Consider the following 21,783-nt stretch of genomic DNA (forward strand, 5'->3'; position numbering starts at 1 on the left):
GTTTTTTTGTTGTTGTTGTGCACAGTGCTAATTTTTTTGCTAAATTGAGTCCAAAACCTCTCTTCATCCTGCTCTCCCTCCTTTAGACATGCATCTGTGTCCAATGTCCTTAAAATGTTAGTGTCCTTAAAACGTTGCACTGGGACATGGAGATGGTATTATTAAAACATTTATACACCCACCTTATACCCCACCTTTTGGTTTTAACCAAACCCACAAGGCTGCTAATACTTAGCTCGGTGCCCTTTATCCTGCTTTTCCTTCTGGCAGAAACATGCCCCTCGTTGATTCATGAATCATTTTGTTTACTGTCTTCTGAGGACTTTGAAAATTAGGGTGGAAAAGCCTTTCTGTGACACACACACACACACACACACACACACACACACACAGCTATTCAGTTTGCCAGTGTAGGATCCATCCTTGTTGTGTGTCCACCTTGTTACCTTATCTTGAGTAACTCCCTGTGCACCAAGCAGTTAGAGAGAAGGAAAGGTCTAAAGATTTATCACAGTAATTAAACCTGAACAAAGACAAATACCCAGCCTGTGGATTTCTATTTGTGCAGGTACCTACAGAACCCCCCAGAGCAGAAAAGGAAGCAATTCCGTTCTGAGGTGAAAAATAGACAACATTGTCTCTTCCTATGTGGTTCATTTCAATGCAATAAATAAATTGCTTTCATTAAAGATTTGCGTGGTGCATTAATGAGCATCGATGATGAGTCGCAACTGTAGAAGGAAATGCACCATTTATATAGGGGGTTTTATTTGGGGGAAATGGGGCACAGGAAAAAGGGCTTCCTCTACAGGTTGTGGGTATGTGAACGTTGCTGTCAACTCCATGCAACAATTGCAAATTAATTTAGTGTTAAGGCATGCAGTTTCGTGATTGCATTGTGTCCCATGTCACAGGATGAATGTGTACCTTCAATGCAAAGAATAAAAATGTTGGAGGATGTGTTTTCATGACTAAAAGGCCTTCAGGAGCTCTATGAGGCTTTCAGAGTTGCAGATATAGATGACTTAACAGCTGGAAGAACTACTAGGGGCTGAATCCAATTAAGGGAGCAATCTACTGGGACGAGCGGGATAGAATCCAGCGGATCGCTGGCTGAGCTGGGAGGTTCCTACTGCAGCCAGACTATGCTGACTTAACTCCCACATCCTTTGCTCAGCCAGAGATACACTGGCACAGTTAGGGCCAGAGGCGCCAGCTTGCAAGAGCGATTGGGGGCAGGGCCGATGTCACAAAGGTGACATCCAACTTCCTGGGATTTGGATGGGAGGCACCATGCCTGTGACAGGATGCTGGAGCCGTCCTGCTGCCTTCCCAAAGTTGGGTGGGCTTTGGGAAGGTGGCGGGCAAAAGCTTCCTAGGATTTGGGAAGGAGGCATCATGGGAACATTTAGAGAACTAGCCTAGACCCTTAGCCCACTGACTGCACACAACTGCTAAGAACAGAGAAGGTGAGGACATGGCATGGTGGCGTGAGGGGGTGGGGAAGAGGCTGGATCCTAAGCCTGTTCAGCTTGGTCACACAGCCTGGCAACCCGGCATAAGGTGGTGAAACTCAGACACTATTTGAAGGGCTTGTTTTCTCACTGCAAGGCTTAGGCCAGCTAAATCAGCAGTAACCGAACAGAGTTTGGATCTACCAGTAGTATAGCTTTATACCAGATTTTTGTGTATAGAATTGCTCCCCAAGTTTTACTCTGAGTGGAGCAAGTGGCACTGAGTCTCTTGGGCTTGCTGATTGGCAGTTCGAATCTGTACAACAGGGTGAGATCCCTTTGCTCTGTCCCAGCTTCTGCCAACCTAGCAGTTCGAAAGCACACCAGTGCAAATAGATAAATAGGTACCGCTGCGGTGGGAAGGTAAACGGCGTTTCCATGCGCTCTTGGTGTCCGTCACGGTGTCCTGTTGCATCAGAAGCAGTTCAGTCATGCTGGTCACATGACTTGGAAAGCTGGTCACATGGCCTGGAAAGCTGTATGTGGACAAACACTGGCTCCCTTGGCCTGAAAAGCGAGATGAGCTGTGATGGCCTGGGAGTCAGACTCAGATGCTGAACCTGAGGGATCCCAGCCTGCACAGGATTCCCCGCCTCCAGAACCAGCTGAGCCAGGGCCAGGGCTTGAGCCTGAAGGATCCCCACCTGTGCTGGATCCCCAGGTGCAGACATCAGCAGAGTCTGCTCTGGCTCCTGATGGGAGGGAGGACCCATTGCCTGCAGGTGCTCCACTCCCAGCCTCTTCAGAGGAAGCTGAGGCAGCCCCTGGGTCCAGTAACCCACCAGCCTCTCCTGAACTGCAGAGTGCTCGCCTCCAGGCCCGGAGGAGAGGCGAGTCTCCTGAGGATCAGGGCCGCCCTAAGCATAGGGCCAGATAAAAGCCAGCCAGCCCCAGCCCAAGTTGCGTGAGCAACTTAGTTGCAAGCGTGTGCTCAACCTGCAACCTTGTGCCTGAACCTGCCTTGGACCTCGACCTGCTCCCTGCCTTGCTCCCTGCCGGACTGACCTCCTTTGGACCCCTAGACCCAGGACTGGACTTGGACCTTGCTTCACGGACAGACCCCTGGGGCCAGCACATGAGCGCTGCAACCCCATAGTCACCTTTGACTGGACTTAACCGTCCGGGGTCCTTTATCCTTCTCCTTCTTGGGGTAGACCCACTGAAGTTAATCTCAGTATGACAGTACCCTAAACTGAAGCCATTTGGGCATGTAAGTCGTATATTAATGAATGAATGAATTAAGAATGACTCACATTGGATGTGTGTTGTTGCTTTTCAGTCCAGCAGTGTCTCCAGGATGGCAATTTTATGTGGTGTGACTTTTATCACACTATAATCAAGACTCCCTTAGCAGTCTCATTTCAGATGAAATACTGGGAAAGTTGTTCCATGAGAACCATGCATGCACACTGAAGAAGTGTGCATGCACACGAAAGCTCATACCAAGAACTAACTTAGTTGGTCTCTAAGGTGCTACTGGAGAGAACCATACAGTATTTCTCTAGGAAAAGAGTAAGATCAAATTGAGTGAGCAAGGGAAGAAATGGATCTCCTTGAATCAGTTCATGGAAGTTCACAAAAAGTGGGGAGGGGAAGTGATCCTCTTCCCCACAGAAAATTTGATCTTTTCAGCCCACTTGGTTTTTGCTGGCTCAGATGTTCCACCGGACACCCAAGAAATGAACAAAATAAAGCATAATCATATATGGAAATAGGTGAAGCACTTATACTAAGGCTTTCTAAATGACCTTCGGAAAGTAGATACCGAAATTCTGGAGAGATCTCAGTAAACAAGACAAGCTATTCATAAAACGAAATGCCAGCCCTGCTGTCACCATGGTGACTTAATCACTTCAACACCCAAACTTTGTAAATAGCAGGGTTTACTGGCAGACAATAGCTCCATCACAGCATCCCATGAGAATGCCAATTTACGGCTACCTTCACCATTCACGATTTTTCTTTTTTATCTATATTCTGAGCATACTGTGGTGAACGCTTTGATAAATTGCGCCTAAAAGTTTGTTTTCTGACAACTTTACATTGCAATTTCCATGGAAGTGTCTGCACGATCTCTTGTCTGGTTGATACGGGTGTCGGGTAAAAAAACTAAAGTATATGGCTATTAGAATAAAATGTAACCCATGAGATTGTGTGCACATAAATCTGAGTGCATGTATGTATCCCAAATAAAAGGAAAACAACTCTCCATATTTGCCCGTAGCCACGTTTTGTCGTTGGCTGTAGCTCAACCATGGACCTGAGTTAAGATAGCATGCTAAGCCAAGGTTTGAGTTAGCTCAGCATAGCGCACAAGTAAAAAGGATTTCCTGGAGCTGCAATTATTATTATTATTATTATTATTATTATTATTATTATTATTATTATTATACCGCCCTATATCCGGGGGTCTCAGGGTGGTTCACAGAATAAAATCAAGCTATAAAACCACAAAACACCTACAGGTAATTAAAAATAAAAACGACCCAATAGCGCCCCCCCCCCCAAAAAAAAACATTTTGAAAGGGCATAGGATGTAAATTGGTTCAAGCAAAGGCCTATTTAAAAAGAAACGTTTTTGCCTGGTGCCTAAAGGTGTATAATGAAGGCGCCAGGCGAACTTCCCTGGGGAGAGCATTCCACAGACAAGGAGCCACTGCAGAGAAGGCCCGTTCTTGTGTTACCACCTTTGAAACCTCTCAAGGAGGAGGCACACAAAGGAGGGCCTCAGAAGATGATATCAGGGTCCAGGTAGGTTCATATGGAAAGAGGGTGTCCTTGAGGTATTGCAGTCCTGTTTTATGTTTGAACCATGAGGAATGGTTGCCTCAGGTTGCAAGCTGGGGACATCTGAGGGAGGGGGCAGCAGAGGTAGATTTAGGGGAGCATGATTGGTTCGTTTGCACATGACACAGAGCCTCAGGGGTGCCACAAGGGATGCTGCACCTGTGGTTTGGAATAGAGTACAAGAGGCAGGGTGCACCAAATTTTGGCGTCACACAGGGCGCTGCTGAAATTTGAGACCTGCCACTGGTGGCAGATCCACATCCCTAGAAGTGTGTCTCTTGCTGCCTCGAGCTTATGGTCTACTGGCTCCTCTTCCTCTGCCAGAGCTTCTCTGAACCACCTCCATTCACCTCATACAGTAGCAGCAGATGGCTGATGAGGGGAGGGGTGCCATTTTATTTGTTTTGCCACAAGCGGCAAAATATCCTGGGCCGGCCCTGAACAGGCCATACACATTTGGGAACCCTGATTTCCCAGGGTTAGAGAGGCACTATTAACTAGACTATCCCACGTGTTAAAGAAAGGATCCTTCTATTGTTCTGGGAGGAAATCAAGAAGTGTGTGTGTGTGTGTGTGTGTGTGTGTGTGTGTGTGTTTAGCGTAAGTCCACATTCACACCATGCATTTAAAGCACTATGATACCGCTTTAAACCATCATCATCATCATCATTTTTAATTTGTATACCGTCTTTCTATCTTACAATACTCAAGGCGGTTTACAAGCTGAAACAAAAAAATGTACATCTTATAACAATCTAATGCAATACAAAAATGTGATAATAAAACATAACTTTAAAATAGGCAACCTACATCAAAAAGTAACATTCAACAATCATTAGAATAGTATAAAATAATAATATCAACATATAACAGTTAAACAGAAATCCACTCAACAGTTACAATAAATAATATCTAAATTATAATCAATAAAACAAGGGCAAGCCACAGTACATAAAATAATACAATCACATTTACAAGCAGAGACTAGAGGGTGGGGCAAGGCAGGTAGAGGGAAGCCTCTCCCCTCACAGTTCTTCCTCCATGAACAGCTCCCTTATGAGGACTCCTAGGGTCGGAGGGTGAGGCAAGGCAGGTGGAAAGAGGCCTTGCCTGATGGAGTCTCTCCCCTCATCATGGCTTCCCCCCCCCAAAGAATTCTGGGAGATGCAGTTTCTGAAGGGTACTGAGAGTTGTGAGGAGGTCCCTGTTCTCACAGAGCTACAATTCACAACTACCCATCCCCTGCCACAGAGAACTCTGGGAATTGTAGCTCCATGAGGGGAATAGATGTATCCTAAGAGCTCTAAGTACCCTTAGCAAAATAGCTCCCAGAGTTCTTTGGGATAACGGGCACAACCCTGGCAGTTATCACCAAACAGAATGTTTTTTTCAGTAGAACTGCTGAAGTGGTTCACACCGCCTCTATTCTTTAGTCATCACTCTAATTAATGGATGAATTATTAAAAGGCCATGCTGTCAGGTTGCTGATTAAATACCTTTGATTTTACATCAGTCACAGGCGAAGCCGAGTGATGGCTACATTTCAAATAAAGTGAACTGCCTCCAACCCATACCAATTATCTCAGACTTCCTTCTTTCCATGTGAATGAGGAACAGGTGCCTTTAATTAAAAATTGTTTCCTCTGAAAATGTCCCTCTGTTGCTGTATAAACACTTAAAAAATATCACTTAGCATTGTGGGCGCAAGTCAAGACGTAGAAATGCAATTATTATAAGCCGTAGCATTGTTTCTAATTTAATTTACTTCAGAGCAATCCTAACTCTGGTTGGGAAAAAAGGAGTCGGTTGGGAAAAGAGGAGGGCATCCACAACCACACCCAAAATCTTCCAGGACAGAAGGGGAGGCGGGGACTGGTTAAATCCACATTTGTTGTTTTTTGCTGTTCTACAGTAGCGTGCCATGTCATGGCCTTGGAGTCTGATTCATTGCCTTCAGGGGTTGTGGGTCAGAGGATTCTGAAGGAGAAAGGGAAGGGCGTGCAAGGCCAGCCCCACAAGTGCTGTCCTCACACCTGAGGATATGGCACTTCCAACCTCTGTCTCAAAGGACTCCACTGTGGAAGGCCTGAGCTCCCTCTTCCCATTACAGGAGAAAGTTATTGTAATGGAGAAGGGGCATTTGAAGCAGGACAGCATCTTGCAGCACAGGTGAGGTTAGCAATAAGACTATGCCTGCTGTTGCTTCTTGCCAGAGCAACTTCAGAGCTTTTTGTCCCCTCAGAGTGGCATAGCCTTGCCCAGTATCCCACCTGAACCTCATGTCACCTTGTCCCACCTTGCCTTGTCTAACATCCTAATTGGACCTTGCTGCACCACAGAGCGGAGCGTGGAAAAGCCTAGATAGTCCATTTTCTGAGAAGAACTTAGGATCCGGCAGATCCTTGGACAGCCCAGCTCAACTCTTCCCAGGCCCCCGCAAGGCCCCATCTCAGCACCTTCTGCCAATTGGCAGCAGGAAAAAAATGGCAGGGGTGTGTGTTGCCTTTGCTACATTATCCACAAGAGCTACTGCACAACAACAGCAGCAGCAAATGCACTGAAGGTGATTTCTGGGTCCTAATTCCTTCCAGACTCATGTCTCCAGGGTTAGGATTGTGGCCTGTGTCACCTTATGTGAAATTTGCTAAGGGTCTGTATTAAGTAGTGGGTGGACATAGCAGACGACACAGTGATTCTCCAAGCAGCTCTCTTTATTCTTAGACTGGAACAGAACCGGACTGAAGGGCTGAGCCAGCCTGCTTATATAGTACTCAGTAACATGCAACAGTAACAACTCTCTCTAGCTACCCAGTCCATGAACGGCACTCTCAATCCTTCATTTGCATGTTGTGGACCTGAGTGAGAACTGCAGTTACGGTGGGCAGAGTGAAACTATATACACAATACCCCTAGTGGCCTAGGGTGAGAACTTCAATACATAACAGTCTGCATGTCTGAGGGAAGACAGAAGCAAGAGAGACCAGAAACCACATATGATAAACTCCTCACAGAACCATCTATGGTCTGAGAGACCTATTCGGGCAACTGCTCCTCCTCCGTCCCTGGCACTGCCTTATACGTAAAAGGCTGCCTTATACAGAGTCAGGCCATTGGTTCATCTGGCTCAGTATTGTCTACATTGAGTGGCAGCAGCTCTCCCAGCAGGTGTCTCTCCCAGTCCTACCTGGAGGTGCTAGGATTGGACCCAGTATGTTTCCGGGCACAATTCAAAGTGTTGGTGCCAAAAACTGTAAACGGCATTGGCCCAGTATACCTGAAGGAGCGTCTCCACCCCCATCGTTCTGCCCGAACACCGAGGTCCAGCGCAGAGGGCCTTCTGGTGGTTCCTCACTGTGAGAAGAGAGGTTACAGGGAACCAGGCAGAGGGCCTTCTCAGCAGTGGTGCCCGTGCTGTGGAACACTCTCCCATAAGATGTCAAAGAAATAAACAACTATATGACTTTTAGAAGACATCTGAAGGCAGCCCTGTTTAGGGAAGCTTTTAATATTTGATGAATTATTGCATTTTAATATTTTGCTGGAAGCCGCCCAGAGTGGCTGGGGTATAAATAATAATAATAATAATAATAATAATAATAATAATAATAATAATTGTTGTTGTTGTTGTTGTTGTTGTTGTTATTAACTCAGGACCTTCTGCATGCAAGGTAGATGGCCCTATCACTGAGCTATAACCCTTCCGCAGTCATGATCCTTCCCATTAAAAGGAAGTTGAATGGTCCAAGGAACTAATGGATGTTTGGAAATGTTGGGGAGATGCTTCCAACCTCAAATACCTAAATTCCCCCCAACTTTCTAACTATCAGTCGAGAAGGAGTAATTTTTTTTAAAAGCACATTAGAAATAAATGTACCATCAGGCTAAATTGTGATTACTGCCTTCGTTGTGCCGCTACGGCTGAAAACAATAGCTCAGACAATTAGTAGCTGAAAGGCCTGAACTCGTTGTAGCGGCAAAGCATTGTGTGTCTTGGAGCAGTGGCAATGACTTTCTATTACGGAGGTAACCTTGACATTTCTGCATTTAGAGGCAGACCCTGACAAAGCTGACGGAGAACCGGCTGCAGAGAGAGGCTGCCTTGGAGCTAATGTTGGGTGTCGAAAGTTCAGTTGCGTAGAAGAGTCAGTCAGTGGGGAAATGGGAGGAGGAGAAGACAAGATACTGGAAGCGGAGAATACTTAATATAATAATTGAGATGCAGTTATGTCTTCTGGGAAGAGGAGGGCTCTGGTGCTGCAGCTGCCTTCTCTTTCTCAACCTATTTTCTAGTGTGCGAATAATAATAATAATAATAATAATAATAATTTATTGTTTATACCCTGCCCATCTGGCTGGGTTTCCCCACCCACTCTGGGCAGCTCCCAACAGAATATTAAACAGAATAAAGCAGTGAAGACTACCATCACTTTTTTACATATATTTATTACATTTTTATCCCACCTTTCTACCCAAGAGCTTAAAACAGCACGTGCATTTCTCTCCATTTCCATTTTATCCTCACAACCCTGTGGGGAAAGTGCCTGGCCCACGTTCAGCCAATGATGGTATATCACGGTACCACTTTGTATGTTACCTTTTGAAGACTTATTTGTGAATCACTCCAATCGCTTTTTGCTTTTGTCTGTTTGCTTGAGATCATAACGGGGGGGGGGGGAATGATTAATATGTGTAACTTGCTCTGAGTCACATCTCTGCCCTGCCTTATTCCAATTAATCAGATCTGCCAGCCTTGCCTGTTACTCTCTTGATTTGAAAAGTCTCCGTCGAAGATAATCAGGAAGTTTCTCTGGCACTGTTTTTAATAGAAGATTTAGATTTACTTCTTCATTTTAAAGCACAGCGAATTTGAACCACTTTTGTTTCCATTTTAGTTGGTCAATGATTATAACGCCTGCTGCATTATTATTTTTTGAATTGTATTTTCCAGAGATCATCTACAGCTGGGTATTTAATGAATTCCCCTCCTTTGTGGCAGAAGACAGCCGGCGCTTTATCTCCCAGGAAACGGGCAATCTCTACATTTCCAAAGTACAGCCCTCTGATGTAGGCAGCTATATCTGCCTGGTGAAGAACACAGTGACCAATGCCAGAGTGCTTAGCCCACCCACACCGCTAACACTTCGAACTGACGGTAAGCTGCCTTGGTCTCAAAGTTGAAACGTATTGAGCCCCTTACACACACACACACAGCCTTGCCCCCGCAATGGAGGGGACCGGGGTCATGAAACGTCAGCATGCCCCATGGCATGTGTTATGACATCAACACGCCCTGCGTGCTGATGTCATGCGCACACCCTCTGGGGCATGCTGACATGTTGTGCCAAGTGTGACGGCCACGTGAGCTTATACTCAGATGCGAGTAATAAAGCCAGGAGCGATAAACCTTAAGTTTCTTTCGTGCCATATTTCACTCTGCTGCGATGCTTATTCCATACTCTAATGTGAGAGAGGTATTGCTTCTTAGAGTTGATACTATTATTGTTTCAATTCTTTTGTATTTCCACTCCAGGACCTTTGGGTGGGTCCACACACACACACACACACACACAGAGAGAGAGAGAGAGAGAGAGAGAGAGAGAGAGAGAGAGAGAGAACAAATAAAATACAGTGGTGCCCCGCTAGACGAATGCCTCGCTAGACGAAAAACTCGCTAGACGAACGGCATTCGCTAGCGGAAGGCTGCCCCGCAAGAAGAAAAAGTCAATGGGGCTGCCTCGCAAGTCGGGGGAAAAAAATTTGACGCGAAAACCTCCGCGCTGCATTGCTGCTTCGCTAGACGAAAAATTCGCTCTACGAAGACACTCGTAGAACGAATTATTTTCCTCTAGCGGGGCACCACTGTAATATATTCCTGGGCTAAATGTTCAAACACTCTGACCTGGTCAAAGAAAGCTTCATATGTGTGCACAATGGACGCTCATTTTAAATTAAACATGTTACTGTGCATGAATGATTGTTGGCACCATTCCCATTTTCTTGATTTCAAGGAAACGTATTTAGGATCAGGATATAAGATTACTTTCAGTGACTGCTGCTCATTTGGAAACCCATTTGAGCAGTCCTCTCTTTTCTCTCTCTCTCTCTCTCACACACGTAAACGCATAGGAGTAAGCATTAAACAAAGCCATAAAACATGCAAACACAGGAAAGGTACTTGCTCAGGCTTATAAATATTTGAGCACTGTGAGAACATTACAAAGTCTAGGCTTTAAAAAAAGATCATTTGATTTGATACAGTATATATTCATCCAGAGCTTAGCCTGGAATTAAGTTGATCTTTGTTCATTACTGCATGGCTGGAAAGTTTCCATGTTTGCACAGCGTGAATCCTGCATAAGAAGTACAATCTTCTTGTACTTCAAGCCATAGCAGTTTATTTTGCTTTGGCATCCTCCTAAATTTACCCGTCGTGGTAGTTCAGCAGTCGACAAATGTTATCTGACATTATCTGGGCTAAGCCCCACTTTCCTTTCTTAAGACGCTGAACATGATTTCCAAAAGAATTTACATTTCTGTTTGGTCATACCCACAAATGCACTGTTTTCCATTCTCTTCAAGAAGATGGTTTTTTGTTGACCTACAGGTCTATAGGAAACATGAGCTTCGTGCAACAGTGGTGAATCGTCACACATTGCATTTTTCCAGATGCACACCTGTACAATGTGTGTGTCTCCGAGCTCATGCTTATTATGCATTATGTGGTTTTTATATTGTGATTTTATGCTGCAGCCACCCTGAGACCTGCAGGTATGGGGCGGTATACAAGTTTAATGAATGAAAATTAATGAAGCACATGTTTCTTTCATTCATACATTACATTTTTTACATTTTTAGATATCCTAAAGAGGAAATGTGTGAATGACAGAAAAAATGTGGTTGAAGAAACATGTGTCGCGCAAGTGCACAATTTGTTGCAGGGAATTGTTCAGTGGTCCACTAGTTAGTAAATCCTGGTTTGTTGCCACATTATGTGTGAAATGGTCCATAGGCTCTGTACTGTACATAGAAGAGCCATAGTCTATGGCCAAAGAAGATGAGATGATGATGGTCAGTGATGGGATAACCCATCCTGCTATTTTTAGTTAGCAATATGCAGCCAGGATATTGTGGGAACTTAAACACGGTATTGGGGAAGGGGTAGATTTAACTTTCTCTCCTGCATGCCCACCACCCTCATGAAAACCACCCTCTGGAAGTAATTATTTGCCTCCTTAGGGGAAATGTGCATGTACCCTATAATGCCCCAATGAGGTTATTTAATTTGGGGGAAATGACTGTTTCGAACACAAGTTTATGAAGGATGCAGTCACAGCTCTCGACTAGCTTCTCTAATTGTGCCCTGAGAGGAAATGCAGCATGTATGGGAAATTCGATTCACAGCTTCTCACATGACAGGGCTGGAAAAACTCTTGAGAGCCTCTTCCTAGTAATGGCAGGCTACCACTCTGATAAAGGATGGGTTGGTCTGTCAATTTCAGATTCTCTTAGTCTCTCATTTTCCCAGTCAAGTTCAGCTTGTCATATTTCAGCACCAATTTGCAATTTTTTAGGAAGCTCATCAACATTTTAGTCTATGTTTCTCTTAACATACATATTTTTGCATGCAATTTTCCCCGGTACAGTGCATTTTTCATTTAGAGAAGCATTATTTTTATTTAGATAAGCATTTTCAGACACTCTTTCCCCTAATATACACATTTTTTTGTGTGCATGTGTTTTGGTCTGAGAATTGCATACTGAAATTCAGAGAAGTGTGTATTTCAAAGGACAGCTGCATATAGTTTCGCCGATTGATTCAGAAAAATGCAAATGTCTTTCCATAAAAATGCGAACTGAACCAAATTTATTTCCTATCCTTAGCTCCATTTTTTTTCAAATATTGGTATAGGGAGTAGGTATGATCAATGAATATTGTGACCTGCCCACACCAACCCACACCCATGCAGTTCATCAGTGTAGGCAAAAGGGGATCTCCAATTTGCCTAGAGCAGGCATAGGCAAACTCAGCCGTCCAGATGTTTTGAGACTACAATTCCCACCATCCCTGACCACTGGTCCTTTTAGCTAGGGATGATGGGAATTGTAGTCCCAAAACATCTGGAGGGCCGAGTTTCCCCATGCCTGGCCTAGAACAAAGCTTTCTATCCTCTTCCAAGGTTGTTGGGTTCCATTCCTTCTGTTCATGCAAGTGAGAAAAGCAAGTTCCATCCATCCAAAAGCTGATGATATGAATTTCTCTTGGCAATGCATGTACTGTAGTGTGAGAAGTATCTAGTATTCATGTGATAAATGAAAAAGAACCTGTTTACTGGACAGGCTGCCAGAAACACTGTGATGATTTGCTTGGATTTGTTACAAGCAGTAAAGGGTTTTGCTTGTGTTGCTAGCTTCAATCCCTAGAGTAATCACATCATTCCATGAACTCACCAGCCATCCTGTTTTCCTGTTGCATTAATAATCTATATCATAATACCCAATACCATAGAGATATGATTTAGATTCCCCATTAGAACACCTAAGACTGTAACTTTTACAAATTGCAATGTTAGCATTTGCTCTTGGTAATTCAGTTGCTACCTGTCGGTCTGAGAGTCCTCATTAGCTATTGGCTATGCTTCTGTGATCTCACAGAAGCCTAGAAAGGGGATCGGAAGGTAGAAGAAGGTGGGAGATGCTGACCTAGGAAAAGACCAAAATAAATTAGAACAGTCTGGCTGTATTTATTGATCACTGGGTCATTGATCATGGATTCCTTCCAAGATGAAAAGACTGTTGTCAAAGTAAAGACAAAAAAGGACTGGCGAGAAGAAGAAGGCAGGAAGCCATAGGCAGAGGGAAACATCAATGGGTTTAGCAAAGAGTGGAAGAAACAAAGGAATAAGGAAATGATGGCTGAAGGAGACCAGAGTGTTGTTGAGGGCAGGAAGGATGACTCTGAGCCAAATGAGGCTGAAGGAGTAAGACAGGTGCAATGGGAAATCTGCCTGTGAGCCTCTCTTCTCCCCTACTGACATTGGTTGAGCGTGCATGATGTCATGGAATGTTCTGAAAGAAAAGAATTCTCTCAGGACCTAGGTTCAGAGGAAGGACACCTTATTTGTCCTTGGCTAGCTTTGCTGAGGGAAACAGAGCAGTGTTCTCTTTGGAAGATCAAGTAACTCATCCAAGTGTGCTGTTTGTGGGGGAAGGCTGCATAGATATGTGGAGAGCAAGATTTGAAAGAATTCAATTACAGTAATCCTACCTGTGAATTGGGATCTTCATGGACTACTACTTCCCATTCAGAATTCTTGACTGTGGGCAACACCCTGGGATTTGGCATCTTATGACAAGAAAGCTCCCCAGACAACATGTCTATATATTTATCTTCATTGAGGCAGCTGAATAATATTATAGTTTTATGTCAGATCCTACAAGAGTGTAGGAATTCACTTGTCTTTATATTAATCTTTTATTTCCTTAGAGCTCTGCCTCAAAGGGAAACTTATCTCCTTGATACGAAGCAAATTAAATAAAAACATCAAGAAATCCTTGAATGGATTCTGAATAAAATGAATACCTCATTTGTGCAGATGTCCTTGACAATCAGTCATTCCATACAATTCAATTTTGCTTTGCGCAGACTTACAAAAACAATTTAAAATTCTATCTGAGGAGATAAAAAGTTTCACCAAGAAGAAAAAAATAGATTGTGCATCATTTCATTAACTGCCTTTTACAATGCCTTAGAAACTCAGAAGAATTATTTAATAAGTGTTTACAAGCAGGAGAAAGAGGCATTGTTAGGAGGCATCTTTGGAGTCTGTTACCAATTGCAAGCAGTAAAAGAAAATCAACAACTGTGTTTGCAGGTGTGTGGGGTGTGTGTGACACAGGCAACTTCCTCAAACTCAGAGAGTATAAAATATTTGTTGTTTGGTAATAATGCACAGCCATTTTTGGCTCATATATTTTTTACAATACCACTCCTTCCTTTGTAATGAATAGAAACAATATTGATTGCATGCTATTTATTTCTAACAAATTAACAGAGCCACTCAAAGGCTGGTATGATTTACAACTGGAGTAGCCTTCTGTGGTGCCTTCTGGCTGCTTTGGACTACAACTTCCATCAGTCTTGACCACTGGCCATGAAGTGTAGGTGGGTTCCCACGAGGCAAGACACTGTAGTAACAGCAAGAACCTTTACTGAACTAGCAGAACTAGACAACAGGGGCAAAGCAATTGCTTATATACATTTCTGAAGGTCTGGGCCACTCCCACTCTCAACGTGATTGGCTGCCTAAACTTCCAAGCTGCAAATCATAACTCAGAGTTTAAGGGCCAGTGGCAGAGGCCCGAATCCTGAAATGTTCTGTGATTGGATATCATGTATCGAATCAGAACACAGTGGCTCAGAATCCTTAATCCAGAATCAAGCTCAGGCAAACACTGACCACTGAATACATAATAGGCACCACTTTGGTTACTCCTGCTTTTTGTGCTCCAACTCTGGCCTGCACACATCCCTGCTCTCACCCCCAAATATACAGGTGAAACTCAAAAAATTAGAATATCGTGGAAAAGTTCATTTATTTCAGTAATTCAACTTAAAAGATGAAACTAATATATGAGATAGACTCATGACATGCAGAGCGAGATATGTCAAGCCTTTATTTGTTATAATTGTGATGATTATGGCATACAGCTGATGAAAACCCCAAATTCACAACCTCAGAAAATTAGAACTGTCAGGTCAGCAGCCTTTCCCATGATTGTGATTCCTACTGAACCAGACTGAGAGACCATTTAAAGGCTCAGGAACCCTTTGCAGATGTTATGGATTGAGTACTGCACCTTTTCACAATATACTAATTTTCTGAGATTGTGAATTTTCACAATACTCTAATTTTCTGAGATTGTGAATTTGGGGTTTTCATCAGCTGTACGCCATCATCATCACAATTATAACAAATAAAGGCTTGACATATCTCTCTTTGCATGTCATGAGTCTATCTCACATATTAGTTCCACCTTTTAAGTTGAATTACTGAAATAAATGAACCTTTCCACGATATTCTAATTTTTTGAGTTTCACCTGTATAGCCACTGTTAGATCTCAGACCGCAACTGATTTCTCGGGGATACATTATACTTTAAATAAGAGATCTGCTCTTCCAGATCTGTTTTTGCTAAAAGCCGCCACAGGGGCCTAAATTTGGATGCAGGCCATGTTTCTGGCAGAATGCATTTAAAAACAAGCAAACTTCCTCTCAGGGCTGTTTCCATCACTTAAATCTCTGCACGCCCCCAAAGGCAGCTATTAACCACAGAGGGAAGGCAAACAAATGCCGGTATAGTACCTCTGTGTTTCCCCGTCAGGGAATTTTCAGCACAGAATCAGCATAGAGAGAAACTGTGAATATAAGTGTTGAATGCCACCCCAATCTCTGAGCGGTGCAAGCTTCTAGAAGGTAGAGGGCTCGTGCTTCCTTTTGGAATTAGGCACAGCAGAGACTGTGGTGTCTTTATGATATATTGTTTTTTTACACATATATACAATCTGAGCCCATGATGGAGAGGGTTGCAGCATTAACTGTCCAAAATGGTTTTGTTTCTCCCATAGCTGCAGCCTTAGATTCGGACAGAAATCAATCATTGTGCGCTCTCTTTCTCTCTCTCTCTCTCTCTCTGTTTTGCTTCTGACCCACATCAGCCCAAGACTAAACTCTGGCTTCGTCCTTCTAACTAACCATGAGTTCAAGCGAAAGCTGGGACCACCCATTAGCTGCCTCACCCAGAACCCCTTTCCTCTGTATCCCTTAATGGCCCATCACCCAGGCTATTACCTAATATTATATACCTTATATTTTAACACTTGCTGGGGGCGGAGGTTAGAAGGTTCTCTGCATACAGCCCACTTCTTCCTCCTCCATCTCTGAAATCTCATAACACTAGGAAGCTACCTTATACAGAGTCAGACTGTTCTTATGTTCTACAGAAGGGAAAGTGGGAGAGGAAAACTGAGATGACGAGTGATTATTATTATTTATTAAATTTGTCTTTTGAGGGTGGGAATCTCCATAACCATTGGAGTTTAAATTTAGTTTATGAATGTGTGTTTGGAAGGGCATTTTCTTACTTGGAACCGCTCTTCAACAGTGTGTGGTTGTAAAGTATGCTCTGCCTCCATGGTCGGAGGCAGCAATGCTGAAGAAGGCCAGGTGCTGGGAACTGCAGGAGGAAAGGGTGCTCTTCAGCTCGGATCCTGCTTGTGGGTTTCTCACAGGTATCTGTTTGGCAACTGTGAAAACAGGAAGCTGGGATAGATAGGCCATTGGCCTGATCCAGCAGGTTCTACTTGTGATCTTATGTAGAAAGTTCAGAAACAGAACCTTGATTGAACTCTAATCTCAAATCTGCATCTGGTTTTGATCTGGTGACCTGACAGTTCTCTGCTCTGGAATTGCAAAGAAACCAACCATGGCAGTCAAAGGGAAATCATTGATCTATATTAAAACTTCCAGGTCAAGGTTGCTTGCTGAAGACATTCTTATTTAGACAAGCCTACCTAGATGTTTGGGGACGCGGGTGGCACTGTGGTCTAAACCACAGAGCCAAGGGCTTGCCGAACAGAAGGTCGGCGGTTGGAATCCCCGCGATGGGGTGAGCTCCCGTTGCTCGGTCCCTGCTCCTGCCCACTTAGCAGTTCAAAAGCATGTCAAGTGCAAGTAGATAAATAGGTACCGCTCCGGCGGGAAGGTAAACAGCGTTTCCGTGCACTGCTCTGGTTCACCAGAAGCAGGTTAGTCATGCTGGCCACATGACCCGGAAGCTGTCCCTCGGCCAGTTAAGCAAGATGAGCACCGCAACCCCCAAGTCATCCGCGACTGGACCTAACGGTCAGGGGTACCTTTACCTTTACCTACCTAGATGTTTAGAAAGTTTGTTTGAGTTTTAATTTGTTTTACTCTATTCTATTGTGAAGAGAAGAAGAAGAAGAAGAAGAAGAAGAAGAAGAAGAAGAAGAAGAAGAAGAAGAAGAAGAAGAATTTAAAAACCTTTTGTATGTTTTACATTACGGATGTAAATTTTTAGTGAAATTTTTTAAAGAACTTTTCTTTTTTTGTAAACCACTTTTAGGTTCCCCCTAAATCAAGCAGTATATAAATTTTATGAAATGAATAGTAAATAGATAAATTGTCTGAGCAACATGGAGAATAACTCTTGGTGATTACAGGTCACCCTCAATCCCCTGTTGCTTTTGCTTCAACCCATTTGAACAGCCCAGGCAGTGGATCTAATCTCTGCTAAATGCATAACAATCCTTCCATCACTTTTTGCATTTCCAAACAGGCAGCAAAACATGGAAGATTTCTAGGGCCTTTGGCAGGTTGGTGGACTGTGTCTGCATAGTGGGTTGAATTAGCGCTACAACTGGTAGTAGTCTTTTATTAGATTTCCGATCGGCTGTTCCCCCTTAGGTGTCATAGGGCTACACATTGTGCAGGCCAAATCTCTAGGCATAACAATGTCTGCATTTGATAACTGTTTTGCAAAGCAGTGCTTTCAGATTAGGGTTGTGCTAGAAAGAACATTTTCCAAACTCATCCACCCCAAGAGGGAGAGGCCAGGTATGGGCAAGCGCCTTGGGGATTATCACACATCATTTAGTGAAATCCGAGTTATGCTTGACGATTGATTTGACACAAACCTCCATCAACGGGAGATGCAGGTGTTTTGTTACTCTGTCTGCTAATTATCTGCTGAAAGATTTATCTGGTTGCAGAAGACCTTGGGCATAGAGCATTCCATGACAGCTCATTAACACACATTGGCAGAGAAGAAGATTCTCGCTTACGTTTGCTCCCCGTGGTCAGCTCTTAAACATCACCAGACTCTGGGAAAACACACACACACACACACACACACACACACACACACGAGAGAATCTCACATTGGCCCTTTGCTAACAAATATGTCGATTTCATTCTCCTTTAGGTTAACAGCATAGCACAATTCCATCTCCCAGCTTAATCAAAGGCAAATTTGCAACTTGACGCTCCTTACAGGGCTAGATATTTGTTTACCTCTCCATTCACAAACCTTTCCTGTATATTACCTGTCTGACAGCTTTCACTATGGTCCCTGGGATATGACACTGGAGTCCAGCTAGGAGCAACTTGTCATATCCTGTCATATGTCAGCCCATTGAAGCAATCTGATAATGAAGAGGAACCATTTGGCTTCGGGACAGAACAGCTCCAATGTAGCAAGGGTGTTTTGTCGCTATAGGCAGCAAAATAATGGAGATTTGGGGTCGCTCCTGCAGAAGAGCTCCGAGCTCCTGTCTTGTCTTTACTATCAAGGAAATGATGGGATGTTTGCACTTGATTGTGCTTTGCACAATGCACATGGGTCATTCTAGCAGACAGGCATTCCTCATTCATACAGCTCATTTTAGCTTAATTGGCTATCAGAGATTGCAAAAGCAATCCTGTTTTCTATCTCAGTCTATTACAGCTGGCAGAGATGGAGGGGGAATCCACCCATAATGCGGGGCAGGCATTATGACCATCTGAGGAGCTGAATTAAGAGAATGTTTGCTTTTGTGCCTCACAAAAGCAGCCATGTGAGAATTTCGGGGAAGGAGCAATGGAAGAGAGTCATGGGTTTTTTAATTGTAGAGAAGTGTCTCAAGCTGGCATCCAGGTCGAAGCACGACATCTGCCAAGTGTCTTTCCCAAGCATTTGGGGAGGGGGGGGGGCTGGGAGTTGAAAGGATAGTAAATGTGTTTAATAGACTAGAAAGTTCAAGCATTCTTAGAAAGAAGAAAGGCAGGTATGGGGAGATATGATAGAAGAGTATAAAATAATATTATGAAATCCTTTATAGTGGGTAGGGAGATGTTTTTCTCCCTCCCTCTCATAATACTAGAACTCCAAAGAAACTGAATGTTGGAAGATTTTGGGCAGACAAAATAAATGTTTTATAATTATTATTATTATTATTATTATTATTATTATTATTATTTCACCACAAATCACTGGGCATTGTCCAGCCAAAGCTTAGCAAACATAACTCTCCTAGAATTGTATGAGAAATGTTTACCTACCAGAGATGATAGAAATAAATTGTATCCAATTAATTAGACAAACAGCAGAATACTAGCCATTTGTTCTCAGAAGTAAGTCCTGTTGAATTCAGTGGGGCTAATTTGCAGGTAAATGGGGTTAGGATTACAGCCTCATTTCTGATTTCTAAAATAGGCACATATATAGATATATAGATTGATACAGATATAGATAAATATTAAAATAACACAATAAAATAGCAATTAGTTTCTTTGGTTTTGTGTGTGTGTGTGTGTGTGTGTGTGTGTGTCTATTGCCATATTTCGAAAAGTTAAATTCCTTAGACATCTCAGCAATTTCTGCCTAGGCACTGTTACCGACTGACATATTCTGGCTATGTTTGGGAAATTTTGGACGTATAGCAATACAGGTATATTGTTGTTATTCCATTTGGATTGATGGATCCATACTTATTGGGCAACTCATAAACCCATATATAAAAATGTAATACTCTGCCTTGCACCAGGTTGAATTATTTGTCCACAGTGTAGGCTAGTATTGTCTACTCTGACTGGCAGTCACTTTCCAGTGTTTTTTTTTTTTTTTTTTTTTTTGCATGATCTTCTATCTGTTCCTTAAACTGAAGATTGCACTCTACCACTGAGCTGCATTCACTGCCAAATCCCAGTTTATTGAGCATCATCTCAGTTTATTAAGCAACTTTCATTTCTACAATCTTCAGTTACTAAATATTTAAAGATGAGAAGTGTCTCGTTCCTTCACTGTCTAGAACTTGGATGTTTTTTCACCATTCTCTTTTTCCCTTGGATGCAATATGAAAATTATTTTGAGCAGGGATAGTTTGAATAGAACTATCTAGCCAGGGGGTGGGTGAGAAGGATATTTCATTCCACAGTCTGTCTCAAGTAGAACCACTGGAAAAGTTACTGTGTTTAGTACGCTGCAGTGTAGGGATCTCTCACGGCTCTTCTTCTGGATCACCAGAGGACATATTTTGTTCCTAAAGAAGAGTCTATCAGGAATCAGCAAGGAAAGAATACTTGACAAAATACATAAAGTGCATCATGGAGCAAACATATTGAATGTGATGTTCAGGGATATGACCATGAAGCCAAAATATTTGCATGAAGGGAAAAGTGCTTCCTCCTCTTCACTGAATTTTCCATATGCTGTAAGCTAAATAAGTATATGTCTTTTTGTTGTTGTTGTTCAGTCGTGTCCGACTCTTTGTGACCCCATGGACCAGAGCACGCCAGGCACGCCTATCCTTCACTGCCTCTCGTAGTTTGGCCAAACTCATGTTAGTAGCTTCGAGAACACTGTCCAACCATCTCATCCTCTGTCGTCCCCTTCTCCTTGTGCCCTCCATCTTTCCCAACATCAGGGTCTTTTCCAGGGAGTCTTCTCTTCTCATGAGGTGGCCAAAGTACTGGAGCCTCAACTTCAGGATCTGTCCTTCTAGTAAGCACTCAGGGCTGATTTCTTTAGGAATGGATAGGTTTGATCTTCTTGCATTTTTTTACCACTAAGATTTACATAATTAGAAATGATGCTGTCTCAGATCAGCATCCAAGGTGTTAGTTATATGGACACAGCAGCAGATTCCCCGGCCTGAAAAGTATCCCCCAAAAGCTATGAAACTGCCTTAGGTGGTCACCTCACCTTGCCTCATGTGTAGGCCGGCTCTGCTGGGGAGCCACTGGCAGTCAGTGTAAGCAATGCTGGTCTGCTGGATCAGACCAAAGGTTCATCTAGTCCAGCTTCCTGTTATCTCAGTACCCATCCAGATGCCCATGGGAAGTCCGCAAGGAGGACCTGAAGACACCAGTACCCTCCTCAGATGCAAGGCCCAGCAACTGGCATTCAGAAGCATACTACCTGTGACACTGGAGGAAGAAAACAGCCATTGCGATTAGTCTTACCCACCATGAATTTGCCTAATCCTCTTTCAAAGCCATCCAATTTATTGACCATCACTATCTCCTACGGTAGTGAATTTCATGGTTTAACCATGTGTGGCATGAAGAAGTCCTTCTTTTTTACATTCAGCTTTAATGGATGACCTCAAGTTCTAGTGTTACGAGTGATGAGATAAGACTACTCTGTCCACTTTCTCCATTCCATGCATATATTATTATTATTTTACACTGCTAGCATGGCTCCTCTTACTCACTTTTTCTCTGAACTCAAAAGTCCAGAGTGTTGTCTCCCAGGCAGAGGCGACATCTTCTCAAGATGATTGAGGGGGACCGATGCGATGTCCTGATGTCACACACAATGTTCTGAGGAGCCAGGGGCTGGAGCCGAATGCCCTCTGAACATTGAGGGGGCCCGGCTGCCACAAATACAAACATACATACATAGGTAAAGGTAAAGGGACCCCTGA

The 21,783-nt window shown here is 43.3% G+C and overlaps 1 protein-coding gene across 2 annotated transcripts in view; it reads left to right on the plus strand.

The window, feature by feature from the left end:
- The window catches only part of CNTN5 (contactin 5), a 619,322-nt gene that overhangs the window by 438,429 nt on the left and 159,110 nt on the right, over positions 1-21,783 (plus strand). For both annotated transcript variants that reach the window (XM_033146163.1, XM_033146162.1), the window contains exon 8: positions 9,250-9,453. In XM_033146163.1, coding sequence (XP_033002054.1) covers positions 9,250-9,453 — 204 coding nt within the window. The remainder of the gene's footprint in view (positions 1-9,249; positions 9,454-21,783) is intronic.

This window comes from Lacerta agilis, chromosome 4, assembly GCF_009819535.1.
Source record: "Lacerta agilis isolate rLacAgi1 chromosome 4, rLacAgi1.pri, whole genome shotgun sequence".
In the NCBI taxonomy this organism is placed as follows: Eukaryota; Metazoa; Chordata; class Lepidosauria; order Squamata; family Lacertidae; genus Lacerta; species Lacerta agilis.